This window comes from Lygodium microphyllum, chromosome 7 (assembly GCF_053477565.2).
Source record: "Lygodium microphyllum isolate KBCC chromosome 7, Lygodium_microphyllum_v1.1.10, whole genome shotgun sequence".
Lineage (NCBI taxonomy): Eukaryota > Viridiplantae > Streptophyta > Polypodiopsida > Schizaeales > Lygodiaceae > Lygodium > Lygodium microphyllum.
Genome location: NC_141141.1, coordinates 31,139,199 through 31,158,641, shown reverse-complemented (window position 1 = coordinate 31,158,641; position 19,443 = coordinate 31,139,199). Strand labels below are relative to the sequence as shown.

At 38.2% G+C, this 19,443-nt stretch overlaps 1 protein-coding gene across 2 annotated transcripts; it reads right to left on the bottom strand.

Moving 5' to 3' along the window:
- Positions 1-7,362: 7,362 nt before the first annotated feature.
- On the bottom strand, positions 7,363-11,282 carry LOC148033320 (peptidase M1 family protein). Of its 2 annotated transcripts, XM_087681227.1 has the most exons (5): positions 11,013-11,282; positions 9,491-10,691; positions 9,160-9,393; positions 8,751-9,077; positions 7,363-8,670 (listed from the first exon to the last, which is right to left on the bottom strand). In XM_087681227.1, exons 2-5 carry the CDS (start codon positions 10,457-10,459, stop codon positions 8,377-8,379), a joined length of 1,824 nt encoding a protein of 607 aa, XP_087537353.1. In that variant the 5' UTR covers positions 10,460-10,691; positions 11,013-11,282; the 3' UTR covers positions 7,363-8,376. The 2 variants fall into 2 exon arrangements, with proteins under 2 accessions (XP_087537353.1, XP_087537352.1); XM_087681226.1 differs by lacking the exon at positions 11,013-11,282 and having other exon boundaries at positions 9,491-10,932.
- Positions 11,283-19,443: the final 8,161 nt, after the last annotated feature.

The following is a 19,443-nucleotide window of genomic DNA, read 5'->3' as shown; positions in this document are numbered from 1 at the left end:
AAGACATTGAGTGAAAAGAGAGAATAGAATAGAAAATCTTATGCAAAAATGAAGGGATAACACACACTTTGCTGAACTGTTTGAGTTTTTTGGAAGAAAGAAGGAGAAACTACTTTTGGATGAAAAACCTTTGGGTGTATTATTCAAGAATTTTAAGAAAATGACCGAGATACTACAAGGTTGTGTGGCACTAACACTCTACTATCTTTAATTGTGCCAATAACTCTTCTTTCTTGTGCCTCCACGAATTTATGCTCCAAAAATACCTAAAAATGCTTCTTTTCAAAAATTTATAAAAAAGAGACAAAAATTTTACCATAACGATAACTCTCCTCCTATTAGTTGAGAGGCTTTCTCTCTCTAAAACTAAAAGGCCCAAACTTGAGTCCAAATCTCCCCTAATGCTAATGTAAATGAACCCTCTAGACCACCACAAATGAATGGCTATAAAATGGGTAAATTATCATTTTTGAAATGCACCATCATCATAAGTATCGTGTATGGATGGAAAACTATCTTATGTTCTCGACTCTACATAATTGTTCAATGATAGATATGTAAACTTTCATAGATTGTACAATTGGCACTAGTTATACATTATTAGATTGACAAAATTAGTACTTAATACATAAATTGACTTGTATTGGTCTTATTGTGTATCATTTACAATTCCAAATTACTCATATGAATTAATATAAATTGTATTGTGCCTTTATGTTTTTGACTTGTCATGTTGTAAGATAATTGTATTGGTTGATATGTGTATCATTTATGATTGAGAATACCTTTATACTTCTATAAATTATGCATTAGAAGAATACTTTTATGTTTTGAACACCTACATATCATTATATTGAATCATTGCACATTTAGTAGTCTCATTATTACATGTCATAGCTTGTCATAATAAGCATGATCGCTAAACACATTCACTAATGATAGAGTAAGATTATTTGCATTTGAGGAGTGATATCTTTTCCAATTGATTGTGTGTAATCATGTTTTGTGCACTAAGAATAAGCTTCATGCATTAAATTTTTATTAATGTACGAAATGTTAAGCTTGTATTAAAAACATTTTGTAATATTTTGCATGCATGGTATGGGTACATAATGGACTCACAAGATAGCAATCCTATAGAGAAGTATCATCACTTTGTGTCCCAGATGAGCCAATGTCCCATTTTAAGCAATGATCTAATGTATATCAATATGGCACCACGAACTCCCCATATTCCAAGCCAAAGCATATGTGCAAGCATTCCAATGAATGCCTTTCCAAGTCACCCTTCTCTAATTACCCCTTGTCCTCACCAATTTACACAATTTCAATGTCCTAGACAGTTAGTTGTAGAGGCAACCATAACCATGCATAAGGAGGCAAAATTGTGACACATAGTCCTCACCCTAGCCCTCCACAAATGCAACACGTATCACCTCTACAAGAAGAATTGCAAGCAATAAGTTTCTTTTATCCAACTCAAGGCACATGATGAGATTGAGGCGATTGAGACCTAGGTGTCAACAGTACCATGTGTCAAAAATGCCAATAAATAGTATGCATGGTGAGCTCATGCACAAAAGCCTTCTAAACCAAAGATAGCACGAAAAGTAAAGAATAAAACTTCACCCATACACAATATCAAATTATGGAGGTAAAACACAACTTATTTAATGGAACAATACATGGATAGCACAACGCATTCATATCTGAGAAAGCAAGACGTGGACATCTCATCCAAGGTGGCTACACAACTGGCATGAAGTAATGATCATAAGATCACTTGCCAATGGTACAACCTTGTACACAAACATATGTGGAATTGTGCTAATGTTGTTAGTAATACACATGCATCAACCATGAGTGGCGTGTTTCCATCTGAAGACAACATTGCAACTGTCACCAATAATCTAAGCTCAAATGTTTCAAGAGGCATTGCCTCCAATGAGGCTCAAAAAAAGCTAGGCCAAATCAAGTGAGCACCCAAGTAGTGCATCATAAGAAGGATAGAAATATAGAGGAGTCACTTATGACATGGCTAGTACCTCTCAATTGATATTAGCTAATCAAAAAGTAATTTAGATGAGAAAAATCGTCAAAGGAGTGGAGGCTTGTAATCATGGATACACTTGCCGTGTTTGTGTTGAGTTTGCTAGATGTAATCAAGAGTTTTCAAAAAGATTAATACATGGCTTGAGTCTGGAATTGGGGGTCCTTGTTTGTTTTTCACTTTTTAGTATAGCTATATGGCATCAATGTCTAACTATCTCATTAAGTTTTATTGTATCATATGAAGATAAATGGATGGTGAGTGTGTTATTTATTTGTGCCATTAGCATTGTAAACATTGATGGAGTGTATGGCCCAAGGTTTCAACACTTGTCACAATAGGATAGTTCATCAAAGACATGACGATCAAGAATATTGGGCTTATCCTTAACCATAAGCTTTTATGGAGCAGGGGCTTTAATTGGCTATTTAAATCAAATGTTTGAAAGTAGACTATGAGTTAGTAATAACACATTTGATTATCTTATTGTGAAGTTAGCACCTCAAGTGCAACACAAGAACACGAATTATCAAAGTGCAATATCTATTGAGAAGTGGGTATGTGTGCCACAACATTCTCTCCTTTAATGTAGTCCCAATTATCTTCCATAAGGAAATTAGTCATTCTAAACTTCCAAGTATGGAAGAATTAAACCCCTCAACATTGTATAGTAAAATCCAAAAATATATTTTTATCAATAATCTATAAGTAAACTCACTTGTATTAAACTCAATACATAAGCATTAACTGAGCAATACTTGTAATATTTGACAATCTACAAATATTGTATGTTATACCCAACAGTGGCAACCTGTTTATGAAACAAAAAGGTTTCTAAAATTCTTGAACCTTATTGAATTCGCATACAAACAATTTCTAACTCTCGAATGGATATTGAAATGCGCCTAGAATGCAAATTTGCTCATGCAACTATAGACTAGAGGTCTATTATACTCTCTTGAATACTTTGAGCTTGCGAAGATAGTTTATCAATTGGAGATCATATGAGAGACATCTCCATAGGTGTATCCCACATCAAGGCTTTTTTGTAGACCCTTGTGCTTGTGGCTCATAGCTAATCACTTAGATGTTGCTTTAATACCATGAAAAGATGGGGGGAGAGAGAGGAAGCTTGAGCTCTTGCAAGACACAATACATAGAGAATGCACACAAGATAGGAAGTTGAAAACCGTAATCTTTCTTCTTCTTCTTCTTCTTCTTACCAAGAATAAAGAGAGAGTACAACACACATAATATACAAGCATTCCATAGTGTGAATATGCAAACTATAAGGATGATTAGATAGATATCCCATGACTTGGGTAGATGGATTAACGCATATCCAGCTGTGAAGTATTACTAGAAGTATATACCGATGCAAGTACTAACCATGTTAGTAATATAAATGTGGAAGTGGTTACATAGGTACATGAGTGTCAACTTGTGTTGACCTTTACATCTCAATATCACCAAGAAGAAAATATTGACCCAATGCTCCATTTATGGATCTTTTTTCCAAATTTGAATGTTGAAAAACATTTGAATCATGCATGAATCTGCCAACCAATATCATAGTCAAAAACAACACAATTGGTAGCCACAATGATTTGGAGAATCATTGAGTGGAAACCCTTTCTATTAAAATGATTTTCATGATTCTATCTTCGGGCGTCTTTAAGCAATGATTGGTATATGACTACCATCTACTATACCAATTGGGCAGTATGCCTTGAAGGCCTTGAAATACATTTGCAAGTTTTATAATTTGTTTTGCAATTGACCACTTCATATTTGTCATGTAATCTAGATGTGAACAACGACATGTCTTTTTTGTAAAAATGACATTGGGATCTTGTATAAATCAACTATAAGTCCTAAATTTGAGTCACTTATAAGATGATGTCGAGCGTAGTGATCCAAGGAGAATAAGGCATCAGCCTCAAGTCCTGTCTTGGTACCCAAGAACCTACCAAGTCCTCGCAAGGCGACACTTAATCATTTTCTAATGCTCACTTTTATTTTCGTTCCAACCTTCTTTTATTTACTTTACTTTTTCAGCTAGTTGCCACCCTTAGGAAGACAAGGCATCGGCCCTGGGCTTATCTCGTCCCCAGGAACCTCTAGAGTTACTAGAGAAAAATGCCACACTTATAGGCCAAGACATTTAAGGAATTGAACTATGGTTTTCAAGAAGTCATGTATTAGCTCTCCATCAATGTTTCACAAAATATGATTGGGCATATACAAGATATAAATAATCCTACAAAATCATGGAATAACATAGTCAAGTCATTTAGCACAAATACCAAGCTAAAAAGTTACAATTGGATTTTGAGTTGAACAATGTCAAGCATAACAATCTATCTATCAATAACTATGCATCAAAGATTAAGAGCATTATTGACTCTTGGATCTATTGAAAGTATAGATTAATGATGATATAATAGCTGCATGTTTGGATGATTTGAGTTAGGGATATATACAATTCTGAACCTCCTATCAACACAATATACCATTCCTAATTTTTGTTGATCTAGTATGCCTATATTAAAAGAGAAAAACTTGGATCTTGCAACATCCTCATCATAAAGCAAAAGTAGCTTAAAATATATGCTCTACTCTAACACAAGTATATAGGTAAGCAAAGATCTGATACTTGATGAGCGGAGCAATTAGTATACTATTGAAAAACAGATTATTACAAATGATGTAAAAAAAATGTGATTGCAAAAAATGTGGATCCATAGTTCAAACATTGAGTGGACTAAAAGAGTCCTCTTCTAGTAGGTCTACTAAGAGATCATGGAGTGACAAGCTATGTATAGATAGCACTCCCACAAGCACAAAAAAATCTATCACAAACAAAAAAAGTGATAGAGCCTTGGTATGCCAAATATTTTTATAACATAATATATAGATGGTGAGTCTAATGGCTAAGATAAACTATAAATGAGAAGTTTGGTATTTCAATCATTCATATACCGAGTATAAGAAAAATCGAGGCTGATGTAAAGGAATCATAGAGTGATCCATAATTGCATAGGCCAATAAAAGTAAATACCCATTGCATAAGTTAGCATATGATGGTTATATTGCTTGACATCATACGTATATATCAATTGTCAAAAATTGATTAAGATTACTTGTTTTAAAGAGACTATTTGTTATGTAGATTGAAAAAAAACCATGGATAAAGACTTGGCTGCATTGAATGTAAATAAGACTTGGGATTTTGTAACATTGCTCGAGGAAGAGAAAGCTATATGTTGCAAATGGATTTACAAAGTAAAGTATAATGCAAATGGAAGTGAGTAGATATAAAGTAAGATAGGTTGCCAAAGGTTATGCATGGACTTAAGGAATTGATTGTAAAGAGAGATTTACTCCAATGACAAATATGGCAATCAACATGCAAGTGAAACTTTGGCTAGCATCAAGTAACATCATTGCATTGGTTACAAAAAAAAAAGTCAAATCTTGCATCAAATGGACATAAAAAATGCATTCTTACATGGTGAGTTGCAAGGAGTATACATAGAGCAACCATAAGATGACAAGTATAGTTCACTCCAAATATGTGCAAGCTACACAAAGCCTTGTCTAAGCTGAAAAAAGCACCCGAAGCATGGCACAACAAGATAGCACAATATGTTTTCTCTTGGTTTTCATGTTGAAAATGCAAATCACTCACTTTATGGGCATCATTGTGATTATCTTGTATATGGATGGTTTGATTATTGCAAGGTAATAATGTACAAAAGGTAGAGTATGTCAAGAGTCTTCTCAAGGAAAAACTTGGACATGGACTTGGAAGAGTTGAAGTACTTTCTTGACATTAAGGTGATTGCAACATCTAACGAGATAACTCTCACAAAACCAATACATCTTGGATATGTTAACAAAGTATACTATGGCTGATTATAAGCCAACCTTAGTGCTATTAGATCAAAATGTGAAGCTAAGTGTTGATGTGGATGAGATATTAAAGAATCCTGCAAAGTACAAAAAGATGGTGGGAAGCTTGATCTTCACTACAATCACCAAGCAGAATTGTAACTATACAATTGGCTTGGACAGTCAATTTATGCAAGTACCTCACAAACCTCATTTGAACAATATGAGATGTATCGTTAAGTCAAAACTAAATTATAGTATCTTTTATTAGATTAATTCAATAGTGCAATTATTTGGTTATACTAATTCAACGATACAATTATACTGATGCAGATTGGATAGACAAAGTGTCTAGGAAAAATCCCACCAATGGTTTGTGTTTTCCTTTGGAAGTGGGGCAGTGACTTTTGGAGTGTTAAGAACAGCTCTATGTTTGCCTTATTGAGCACAAAGACAAAAGTATAGAATGCTACTCTATTGCAAAATTGGATAGATAGTGTCTAATAGAAAGCCCACCAATGGTTACATGTTTTCCTTTGGAAGTGGGGTTGTGACTTGGAATGTTATAAAGCAACCCTCTATTGCATTATCGAACACCAAGATCCAACCAACCTAAAGGAGCAACTCAAAGGGATAGTGTTATTCAAACCATGTTGAGAGAGAGAGAGAGAAAGAGAGAGAGAGAGAGAGAGAGAAAAAAGGGAGTTTACGAAAAAAAAAAAAAACAGAGAAGGGAAATGTGAGAATAGTATTTGGAGATTACATAGGGTTGGGTTAGGTTGGGAACCCTACCCTTCTTTTTGGTCTTATCCCCAATCCTCCTTTGATCTATGCATGTACCTTGGCTAATTGGACCTCTTTCAGCTAAAGTGAATGGAACACCTGCACTTGGTAACCTCAAGTCTGTCATAGATCGGTCATCCAACTCAAAAAATATTTGCCTGGAAGCATGTATGAAAATAAGTGGTCCTAGGCTAAAAGCCATTACAGCAGCATTCCTTTAAACACAGCCATGAAGAATAGATTCCATATGTAAGTCAAGACAACAGCTGTAATAACCTGAAAAACACAAAGATAGCAGTAGATAATAAACCTGCATCTCAGTAAATAAAAAGATGCTTGCTTTTACATGCACATAACTGCTTTAGAAGCTTCCAGATTTAGTTCTATATTCACTCATCATACATCTAGTAAACAGACATGCTATGAGTTGAAGCAGTATGTGCAACCTTGCCGTCCATACTTGACAGGTAACCTCACTTAATATTTTCACTAACCAACATACCTTGGGGCAAAACAGAATCTTAATACAGAAATACTAACTGATTTGTATCACTTCAACTTGAAACTGCCCACCAACTCAATCAGCATTTTTAGTAATACCTATTGAATCCCCAAGGAAAACAAATTGCAAGTCACCTGTGATTTGGTACCAAATTGTGCCCAGCCCCTGTGATTTGCACTGCCATAACAATCAGGATTTCTCTTTGACAGATATACAAAAACATGACACGCTGAAAAACAAGTTTCTCCTGCTAAGGGAGATGGTTTAACAAAGCATTCTATGTTTGCAGCCTTAGTGCAGGACCTGTTTATCTGCAAGACATAAATATGATTTTTTTAACTCCTTCGAACCAAGGTACAATCCATTCTGCCACTACAAAACTAGAGCTTGACTACCATTGCCAAGTTTTGTAAAAAAGACTGTAGACATGAAAAGTTACATAAATAGTGAAAATAATCAGAATCTCACTTTCAATCTATACCATTCAAAAAACATAGAGAAGGTCAACTCATACTAAACATATACAGTCCCCATTTCTGCTAATGGATAAAGAAGGGCCAACAATCGCTCACTTCCAATCACTTGCAGACTCTTATTTAAGAACTATTCCAAGTCAAAATACACCAATTCTTGGACAACATTGCAGCAAGTGATATGTTCTTTTAAAACCTTAAAAGCTCCAACACCACATTACATTTTGAACTGTTAAAGACAACCCGCTCTAACTCACATGTCATTATTTTGATCTGAAATATCTGCCTATATGTCATTATTTTGATCTGAAATATCTGTCTATTTTCTTAAGAGACGATGTAAACCTTAGAAAAAACAAAAGCAAATCTGTTCTCCATTTGGTGGGCAACATTCATGTGCCACCACTATGTTAGATTGGGTAGCTTCCACGAAGCATGCGTCATTAATGAATTTCAAACGAGCTCCCTTCAGGAGCTAACTTAGTAAGCTAGCTTTTTGCTACAAAACTCAACGTGAAAAAAACACCACCTTGTTCTCATCTCAGAGAGGCCAAAACAGGAGAGCCTCTGGCTTTGTGTGAGAAGCAAGCATGCACAAAACACAACTCTATGTTTGTAAAGTGCAAACGCACTTGAATAGTAGCAAGTGAGAATCCGCAGGCCTCAACAACCACCTACTGATCAAACTTTTGAAGGAGACCCTGCACAACAGATTGTGCAATAGGGTGATACTTGTGACATGCATCTGCATAGACTCTTTTGGCCAGCTCCTTTGCTTCCGGCACGCTTTGCAACAACCCTGAGTAAAGCGGCCGAAGATACTTCATTCTCCCCACAGCATGCAGAGCATTCTCAATAGATTGGAAGCAAGGCTCATATCCAGAGAATGCAGCAATAGTCAGAAATGCAACACGGATCTCCCAGTTATGATTTTCAGAAAAGCGAAATCGTTCATCTAGGTCAGCAACCTGCAAAATGACCAATACAGAGATTTAAAACCTAAGATTCCTAAGACTAATGCTTGTGGTTTACATGGAAGAGTACACACTTGCTCTGCTTTGAGTTTTTTTGGAAGATTTTCCAAGTAAATTTGCCACTCCAAGGCTTGCCAAGCATTACAATCTTCATCACTTAGCCTCAGTCCTGAACTGAACCCTTCTGCCAAAGTCAAGACTTTTTGAAGAATAGCCGATTTTGGTTCTGTAGCATCCGGCGGGATTCCTGGCTCATATACCCAGACATTCAGATCTAGCTTTTCTTCTATGCCGGGAAAATTGTCCTTCAGGAATGTTAAAAAGATCTCTGTGCTAAGGGAGGTGAACCGGAAAGTGGATATGTACTTCTTCAAAAAGTCATCAAACGCAGGACGACCTACCTGCATATAAAGTACCACTTCTTAGATAACCATGCATGAACCATATTTGTGGGAAAGAAAATAGCTAAACACTCTAGCATACCTCTGCTTCAAGACGCCAAAGAAAGTGAAAGCCTTTCTCGTAAGGCACTTGAGAATAAATCTCATCAGGGTCCACCCCCTCTTGGTTGGTTTTTAATTTTGTGAACTCAGGCCTATCCTTGAACCTCTCCATCTCCTCCTTCAGACCACTCCACCCCAGTCCAATGTGCAAGTAAGCACGTTCTTTCCCTTCAAGGGCTTCAACAATCCTTCGCTCAGCATATGTTGTAAAACCCTGAAATGTTGGCCAGATACATTACCAACATAGATAAGAGAGCATGATCACTGTACACACAGATCAACAGTCATGTGCAAGAGTCCAGATACCTCACCTCATTTAACCAAAAATCATCATTTGATGCATTGCTGATAAGATTTCCAGTCCAACTGTGAGCCAGTTCATGTGCCACAACCTGCACTCCACTCTTATCCCCAACAATAACCGTCGGTGTGAGGAAAACCATCCTTGGGTTCTCCATGCCCCCATATGGAAAACTTGGAGGCATCACAAGAAGATCAAACCTCTCCCATTCGTAAGGACCAAAAAGAGCCTCTCCCTGCTGCACCATAGCTTCAGTCCCAGCAAATTCATTTGCAGCCGCCTGCAATTCACGTGGCTCAGCATAAACCCTTGAGCGTGGGCTTAGGTCTGCATATGCAATATCTCCAGCCGCCATTGCAAAGAGGTAAGGTGGGATACACTGGTCCATGGTGAAGTACTCAACAACGCGACCATCCAGTAACCATCTGTTCTCTTCACAAGCACCATTAGCTTCCTCGGCAGAAGGTGCCAAACGCCCTACATGGGCTGCAGACATTACAACCTTCATCTCCTTTGGGACGTTGATTTTTGCAGAGTATTGTATGCGAGCAAGGGGAGTGTCTTGGCACGGGAAGATAGATCGAGCATGAATGGCTTGGCACTGTGTGAAAACATAGGGTATGCACTTTCCTGCAGTTTGAGGAGGGTCTAACCATTGCAGGGCAGAGGCAGAAGGGTGAGTAGTGAAGCAAATGGTGAAAGAGGAGTGGTCAGACAACGTCAGGCGAAGAAGAGAACCTTTGATAGGCTGAGGTTCACTGAGAGAGAAAGGGATGGGGATATGGGAGGCATCAAAAGCTGAGGAAATGTGCAGGTCACGGGTGTCTAAAAAGAACTCACCGCTGTGGGGGTGGGAGAGATGAAGGGTCGAGGAACCCAAAATAGTCTTGGAGTCAAAATCAAGGAAGAGGGCAAGGTCAATGCGGTGGGTTAGAGGGTGGGTCGAGTCGGTGAACGAGTGAGGATCAAGGGGAGCCATGGCTGCGGACACTGAACAATGCTCTGAGAAATGTCTGTCGGAGAGGACCCCTCAGAAGGAGAGGGGCCAATGACACAGGCAAGCAACCATGACAAGGCAAAATGCCTGCACCGTCTCTGCAAGGGTTTCAAATTCCTAATGTTGTGTGAGCTCGAAGGGTGATGCAGATGGGCCAAGCGACTTGAATCATGCAGTGGCACAAGCCAAGCCTTAGAGCAATCAGTGATCCTCTCTGCAGACAACCAAAACTGCAAATTTCTCAGCAAGCAGAGCCTTCAAAGATCCTTTCAGCAGGGGAGCCAAACTTTCAATTTTTGAAAAGTGCAAAAGCCATGCTAAATCTTCTTCTTCTTCTTTACTTCTTTATGTATGCAAAAGCTGTGAGCTGAGCTTCTCACACACAACTGTTGAATGCAAAAGCAAAATCCGTGTGCCTTTGCACTGAGCAGATTTTATCTGTATCTGAATGTCTCTTTAAATAGAGAGAGAGAGAGACACACACAGTAAAGGAAGCAAGAAAAGCTATACAATACTTTGGCTTTTGTTATATTACCTGGTTGCTTTTGTATGGGGCTTGATACGACACTGAGCCTATCCACATGTGCTGCTTTCTGCTCTCTGCTGCTGGTCAGCTCCGAGAGAAAAGAAGGAGGACCCCCCAATGGCGCCCAACCGATACGAGAAAAATCCTTCCTTGCGTGTCTGAATATATAAAATCAGAGGGGCATATAACGCTCTCTCTCTCTCCCTCTGTTTCCCCTTTTCTCTCTTGTGCTGTGGATTGGGGGTAGATCAGATAAGGTACAGAGAGAGCCTTTTTGCTGTGCTCTGGGGCCTGCCCTCTGGGCGGTTACACACGAGGCTTTCGAATTTATCCCTGATGAAGACACACACACGAGAGAGTTGTAGCTTGTCTGAGACAAGACAGAGAGGGAGAGGGAGAGGGAGAGGGAGAGGGAGAGAGAAAATTCGTAATTTCCAAACGCCATAAAGATTGTGTACTTGTAACTTGTAAGTTGTGGTTTCATGCGTGTGTGAGGAGTCACATAGACGGGACCCTTCATGAACTCGCCATGACTGGGCCTCGTCGTCCACACCAAATGTTTAGCATTGGACCAACTCTTTAGAAATCTGAGCTCACAAAGCCTCTAGTTTTAAGGATTTCTTATTAGCCTTAAACCTAGAAGAAAGCTTTTAGCTCGAAAAGAAAATTGCTGAAATATAGTGTAAATATTTACATCTCTATCTCCAAATTGCATGATTTCCCTCTTCAAGAAGAAACCAATCGGATTTATGTACGTTTCTTAATTATATCTCTCTCTCAAATACCTGAAGTCAGAGCCCTTCCATGTGCAAGTTGATTGACTTAACTTACACATTGTGTAGAGTTCTACAAATTGAGTTCATATGCAAGTCCAGTCAAGCTACATTGAAAGTGAGAGACAGAAGGGGGGGTCAGAACAACCCATCGAGTATCACATACCCTTGCGCTTATATAAGTTAACAAATGGTCTTTAAATGACTTCAAAGAGGTAAAAAATAGGTAGTTTTATCATGTGAGATTTATATTATGAAATAGCATCATCAGATATGATGAACCAATTGGACATCACAACAAGTTGAGTCGTCTAGCTCAACCTATTCTTACCCCACTTTGTAAACTTGAGCTTTTTTTACAGAGCCCTCTAAAAGCCACTAAAATATTTTATCTAAGGGCTACAATGTTGTCCATGGGCTTCCAATGAATTGTCATGTCTCCAAACTAGGCCTTATTCTTGGATCTTCAAATGAACTTGATTATTACTATTCTAATCACATTTCACAACTTCAATAGGCCCTTATTTGTATTCTTGTTGGTTTCCTAAAAAAGTGTTGCCCTGATAGAGATCTCTTCATGTAGCCACCCGCCTCTTTGCGCCATCTTTTTTGTCTCACCCCAAACTATCCTTACTTCTACACATTGCCAAAATAGATGTTTAATGGATTCTTTCACCCTTCTACAAAGTGATCATGGCATAAAAATGTCATTTGCTAAACTTGGTCGTCATAACTTTCCATAAGGTTAAATTAAGCTTCGGTGAAGGTGTTGCCCTCCATACCTTGCATCTTAGCTTTACTCAAGTTTGAAATGTCAAGAGAGGGTATGTCTTTTTCCACATACTAACTAATTTTCTTATACTTAATGTAGTATTTTCACTTCTGGCATTGTCAGATGAGCTTGCCTTCTTGTGAGACTATAAATTTGAGTAGTACCCATGTTCAGACACACCAAGCAATACTCATATTTTCTTCTTCAAGCTAATAACTTTTGTCATCCATAGCCATACATGTTGCAATAGAGAGTTGTCTCCTCTATGATCTTGGATACCTCAAACTAGTCATACATTTTACAATAGAGGGATGTCTCGTCTCTGATCTTGGGTACCTCCCACATAGTACCTCCACTATGATCTTGAGTACCTCCCACATTGTACCTTCTTCAAGTAGAGCTCTCCAATTCCTTGCCATGTCTCATGTGTCTCCAAGGCTTTAATGTTGATTTTGGGGCCTTTTGCCAAGAGGGCGTCCTCCCACTTGATTAGGGGCCACTTACCCCCATGCAATTATGTAGATTCCAAGCAATACTTCATGATAAATATACTTCATGGATTAGATATTGCCATGCTTATTAATAAGCTTAAAGCCAAATCCCATTAGATATCATATCCCAAAAATAAAGTACTATCGATGGGATACTTATTTTAGAAGTTGAAAATGCTTGCAAGGTGGTCATAAAAGGCCATAAGCATATTTGTTTTCTCCAGTTCTACAAGAACTATGCTAGAATTATTATGTGCAAAGAATTGGGAAGGAAGAGTTACCCTCGTAGGATCAAGAGCCCCTTAATTACCCCTTCCTAGTTTTTCATGTAAATTCTTTGTAGTATAGGATTTGTGGTGATTGAGAACATGAGTGGTGCAAGAGGACAAGCCTATTGAATTGACCTCTCAAGGGGGAAACGCTTGGATGTGAGCCTATTGCCATAAATGCAAGAAGTTGGTTATGTGAAAAATGCTTTGACCATTTTCACAAAGCCATCCCCAAAACAACCCAATGCAATAAGAGAAGTAAAGATGAGATCCCAGCTAACCCTATTATGGGCTTTAAGTAAAGATGAAATCCCAGCTAGCCCTGTTATAGGATTTCTCTAGGTCCATATGTATGGGCACAAAATCAAATTCCTTACTAACAATAGGTTCCATAGAGAACACTAGGTTTAGGATAGCATCATGGGTCTTCAAACTTGTGACCGTGTGCAAATATATATTGCGATGGGTGCAGCGCCTTCTTTGATAGCTAGAAATTGACCTATGGAGATAGCACCATTGCCATGAGTTTATGGAAGTGTTGAGCATGATCAATGGCCTTCACTAACCAAGGCTTCTTCTACCCAAGAACCGTGGGATAGGATTGATGAGTCCTATATTCACCTCCTTGGTGATGCCAAATGCTATGTAGTGATTAAGGAATTAGATTGCACACTTTACACACACATCCAAAGTATACTGCAATTCAACTAGCAAGTTATCAACCCCTAGTGTTTTGCATGTTTTCATTTTGAATAGGGTGAAATTAAGCTCCTCTTCTAAGAAAAGCCTATAAAGCATTAGATCTCTTATGGAGTTAGCCTCTTATTATATCAGATGGCACAACAAACATCATGGTAGGAAATGGAGAGGAGCTAGATTTGATTGCATATATACATGCCCTCTTATTTGATGATTAGTTAACATTTCTTTTCATCCCAACCTTTCTTCTTTGATCATACAACCCATGAACGTCATATTCCTAGCTTCAACTGAGCACTACATGTTTATCATCCAATTGAATTCTCAACCAATCCCACAACTTCACCTGCTCAACAATAGAGTTGGGAACATATATCAAAGCAATCAAACTCTCTTCTTCCCCTATATTGATAATAGCCGCCGATATGCAAAACTCCTTCCCCTCCTATAAAGCATCATTGAGTCTTAGGTTCCTCCTTTATTAATTTAGGAGAATCCCACTCTTATTCCTCTCCCACATAGGTCTACTAATATCTTGTACACACCAACAATGATTAGAGCTAGATCGTGTTTCCCCAATTTCACCTCCTAAAGTGGCATTATTGAGGCTCTCTCTTTAAATTAGCTGCATGATAAACGTCCTTTCTTCTTTTTTATCCAAGTTCCCTTGCATTCTAAGAGACCGTTGCTAATATAGTACATGTTTTGTGACCTCTAATATCCCACATCAAGATTTTCAAATAAATACCTCATAGCATTCCATAGATGCATAATAAAAAACCAATGGTATGTGGACCATCTTTTTAGGATACATTTCATTTACCCTTTGCTTTGGGATTGGGTGCCTCTCGAGGAAAATTTTCCTTACCACTAGAGCTATAGCCTTGCTTTTCCTATGCCATCTTTATGGCCCTTGACTCCTCGAGTTGGATCTTGTGTCTACTTGAGAAGGCTACTACCAAAGTTTTTCTTCTACTTAGTAGTGTTACTCTCCTTGACCACCATAGTATGCGCTTGTTGTGCTCTACTTTTTGTCCCTATAGTAGTCTACATAAAACATGCTTTTTCCCTCCTTATTATTCCCTCCATTTCTTTTGCAAAAATCATGAGCACAATGCCCCCATTCTTTGCAATGGAAGCAAAGGATCTAGGAGCGGTGCAAACTTGACTTCCACCACCAATTCGACCATCTTGGCATTAAATACCTCCTAGATATTTGGGATATCTTGCCAATTGTCCCACAAAATATAATGCTTCCTTTCAACCTTGAGTACACCATTTGCTGCAATCATAGAAGGGACATTAAATATTTTTTTGAGCTTTTGCAAGCCTTGATATCTTGCCATCAAGCTAGTCTGGGAGATCTTGAAATGAAATCTAAACGAGGAATTCAAACTAGAGAACAAAATTTTGGAAAACTAGATGAACATAGCAACTACTAGATGAGAATTACATGAGCTAAGCAAAGTTTGATCCCTCTCCCCTTCTAAGCCAACAAACAAAAGCAAAAACCCATGCCAACAAACCTACACTACACTAGCATGGCCTTTGATTGATAGGTGTGCTAAAACCATCTACTGAACTTCTCTTATGTTTGTGGACTACCCGCAAAGTACAAATGCAAACCATCCATAGCAAACTCAACATACCTCTTTTTGACTTTGTCAAGTGAGAAATGCCATTAGTGCACAAAGGACTTTTTGGAGGAGTCTACTAGTGACCAACTCTTGCTCTCCTTGAAGCAACACTAGTCATCATGCATTTAGGACTCCAAACCACATTATCCACTACATCATGAGTAGCATTGAGATAATCCAAGTCCATGTCTACACTCAACTCCTAATTGCTGAGAAATGTGCAATCACACACGCTTTGTTGCCTCTTTGTATGGAATACCGAGGCAAAGAATCACACTGACAATAAAACTTAGACTAGGTCACTTTATGCATGCTTGATTAAAACCACTATAGTTGAAATACCATGGTTCCTTTTCACTCTCTGCCACCTATCAATACCACCTACTATAAGCCTTCAAAAGACACTCATCACCACACTCATTTTATCCCATCTTTCTCATTTAGTTGTACTTGCATTATGCTTCAGTAATATCAGTTGTTCTATTTTTTCATTCCTTATGGTACATTATGACTGCCTTATTGCTCATCAGTGATCCACCGTAGCATGCTCCTCAATATCTTTTACATGGTACATGAGTTGGTCTCAGTGCTAATTAGTCATTAGAGGGTCATTAGTAAAATTCAATTAGGTCGTTACAATTTGAATTTTTTGCTCCCTCCACTTTCCCATGAATCTCTCACCTACCTCTATAGCCACCCAACTTCATTGAAGGGCTTGAATCTCTCCTCCCAAGCATTATCAACCTCTGCTCCCTTCTGGGGAACTCTTCCTTGACTTAGGGGACTCCTGCCCATCAATTCAAAATCCAACATTAGTGTCCCCCCTCTCCAACATTGTGTTTTTTCTCTATCATTTTTTGATCTATGCCTAATCCCTGTTGTACTATTGCTGCAGGTTAAACAAGCCAAGATGTTGACAATTTTCATAGCGTTTTAGAAGCTAACTATCTAAGCTACCTCCCCATCAAATCTTGTGCTAGATAATCACTTGTACGAGCTGCCACAGTTGAAAAATTAGTTGCCTATCAAAACCCTAAAGAGGTCAGCCATAGCTCTATCAAACTTCAAGCTCATGTTTCACTTCTTTCTCTCGCTCCTTTGGCTCAAATCAAATCATTGACTCTTTGATTTTCCCCAACACCGTTTCCAATAGAGCTCTCACATCGAATCAGCAAGAAAGGGATTCAACTTTGAGATCTAACATCAAAGGTTCAACTTGCTAGTATCTCTTGATACTCACATGGTGCTTTTTGGCGCTAGTGCTTCTTGTGTCTTTTGACACATTCAACTTCAACTCTCTTACTGGTCTACTCTTAGTTAATTGCAGCTACTTCTGCTAACAAAATGGGCAAAGGTTCACCCTCATGCCGATTCAAAGGTGTCAGGTTTCACACATGGCAAAGAACGGATCAAACTCATATTGATGAAGAAAGGCTTGTGATCTATCATAAGTGGTCAAGAGAAGAAGCCAAGGGAAGCTACACTCTCAATAATATGGGAGAAAAATGATGACAAAGCACGAGCTATTATCAAGCTCAAACTTGGTGACAACTACATTCATCATGTAGATGCTTGTGAAACTTCTCAAGCAACTTGGGAACAGCTAGTTACCTTGTTTGGAGCACAATCCAAATCCTCTAAATATGGGTTATTAATTGAATTCTTTAGATTTGATATGAAGAGTAGTACTTCACTTGCAACTCATTTGATTTATATGGAAAGCTTGTTGACACAACTTGTAGGAATCGGCTTGAAGATGGATGAAGACATTTGCATGAGTGTATTTCTCAAGAGTCTTCCACCCGAATATGATAATGCATCTAGCAATTTGATCAACATGCCAAAGCCAAAGCTGGTGGACATCAAAGCCTCTCTCCTTGAAGAGGAAAAGAAGATCAAAAGCAAAGGGGAAGCAAGCACCTCAAGAGGAGACCAAGAGCTCCTCTATGTGAAGGACAAGAAGCAGGACATTACTTGTGACTTTTGTAGAAGACCTAGGCATATTGAGAAGTTTTGTCATGCTAGGAAAAGATCTCAAAGAGCATAACTTGCAATAGTCAAAGAAGATGAAGACAACAATGAAGAAAAAGAAGAAGAAGAAGAAGACACTCAAGAGCAAAAGGATAGGACCCATTAGTCCTTCTTTTGCACCTCAGATTCCAATAGGATTTTTTAGAATTAGTGTGTACTTGCCTAATGTTCCTTCCATAAGCTCTTTTACTCCTCGTGTAAATTCTACACCACAGCCTCTACACACTTAGTGAGGCCTTATGACAACCTCTAGCTTGGTTGCTTTTTCAATATCTACACTTAGCAAGGTTCTGTTCATAACATCATCTGTATACTATGAGTGCTTTTTATGGTTGTGATTGAGGAGGGGCATTGAGAAATATGCAATCACACCTGCTTTGTAGCCTCTTTGTATGGAATAGCAAGGCAGAGGATCACACTGACAATAAACCTTAGACTAGTTACTTTATGCATGCTTGATTAAAACCATGATAGTTGAAATACCATGGTCCCTTTTCACTCTGTACCACCTATTGTAAGCCTATAAAAGACACTCATCCCCATACTCATTTTATCCCATCTTTCTCATTCATTTGTACTTGCATTATGCTTCAGTAACATCATTTTTTCTATTTTGTCATTACTTATGGTCCATTATGATTGTCTTCTTGCTCATCAGTGATCCATTGTAACATGCTCCTCAATATCTTTTACACTTATGAGCCTTATTTGCAACATCATCCTCCACTTGGGACACATCTAAGGTGTGCTTGCCCATCATAGAGCCTTACATGCATGGCAGCCCTTGTGTGACACATGGTAGCTAGAGCTAGTGATTGGAGTAAGTGGCTTGAACTCACACCTTTACCTCTTTTTGTAGTTAGTGAGGACCTCAAGATTATTGATATACTGTGAAAATTGGATAGTTTGGAAGCTTCTTCTTAACTTATTTGGTTGGAAAAGAGCACGCTACAAAGCACTACTTAGTTTGAGTTATTAACTAAGTTTTAGAAGCTTCCATGCTCTTTACCTAGGACATTGGCCTATTTTATGTTTTTTTGAAAAATTTGGGAACTCCATACTAGTTTCCCAACCACACACCTAGCCTAGTCACAATGATAGAACTTATGGTGATTTCAAAGGGATGGTGGGTATATGACAATGTTCAAAATTATTGCGGGAAGTTTAAGGTTATCTGAATAACGAAGTTTAGCCCATAAGAACATTGCAAGCTCAAGTAAACATCCATGCTCAATTTTGTTTGGGTTTCTACCCTCACAACAAACTCCTTATGAGATTGGACGGTAGGGATCAAAGTCCCCTTTTTGGTGATTAGGATGAGATATCAACTATTCATAGGTCCTTTTATAGTTAGCAATTGGTTCAAGTTATACTTTTGGAACTTGCAAAAGACTACACCAAACAATTGGTAGAAAGAGCAGTTGTCCAAATTAAAGATAAACAAACAATAGTAAGATTTAAGTATTGAGAAATTCCAATCGTGGTAAATCTCATTTGCTTCATTTGATTTTAGGATCTAGCTTGCATGTTTCAAAATACAACTTGGATGACTAAGGATTTTTAAGATCGAGGGAATAACTCCTTGTCATTGCCTTTACGAATTAGCCCACCCATTATAGAGGATCAACCCTAATCCATGGCTTGATGTGAAAAATGTGTCAACTTCTATGAACAAAGGGGGCAACCACTCACCTTCCTAGTCATAAACACAACATGGCTCAAGCGTACCTTTGAGAAATTTGCCTTGGAAATCTGAAAGCCAATAGTG

What these genes read in the sequence shown, in the direction of transcription:
- LOC148033320 (XM_087681227.1), bottom strand. Translation starts at nt 10,459, where the DNA reads ATGGCTCCCCTTGATCCTCACTCGTTCACCGACTCGACCCACCCTCTA. An exon ending in TTTGGCGTCTTGAAGCAGAG is followed by an intron (nt 9,078 to 9,159) that starts GTATGCTAGAGT and finishes CTTTATATGCAG; the next exon opens with GTAGGTCGTCCTGCGTTTGA. An exon ending in AAAAACTCAAAGCAGAGCAA is followed by an intron (nt 8,671 to 8,750) that starts GTGTGTACTCTT and finishes GTCATTTTGCAG; the next exon opens with GTTGCTGACCTAGATGAACG.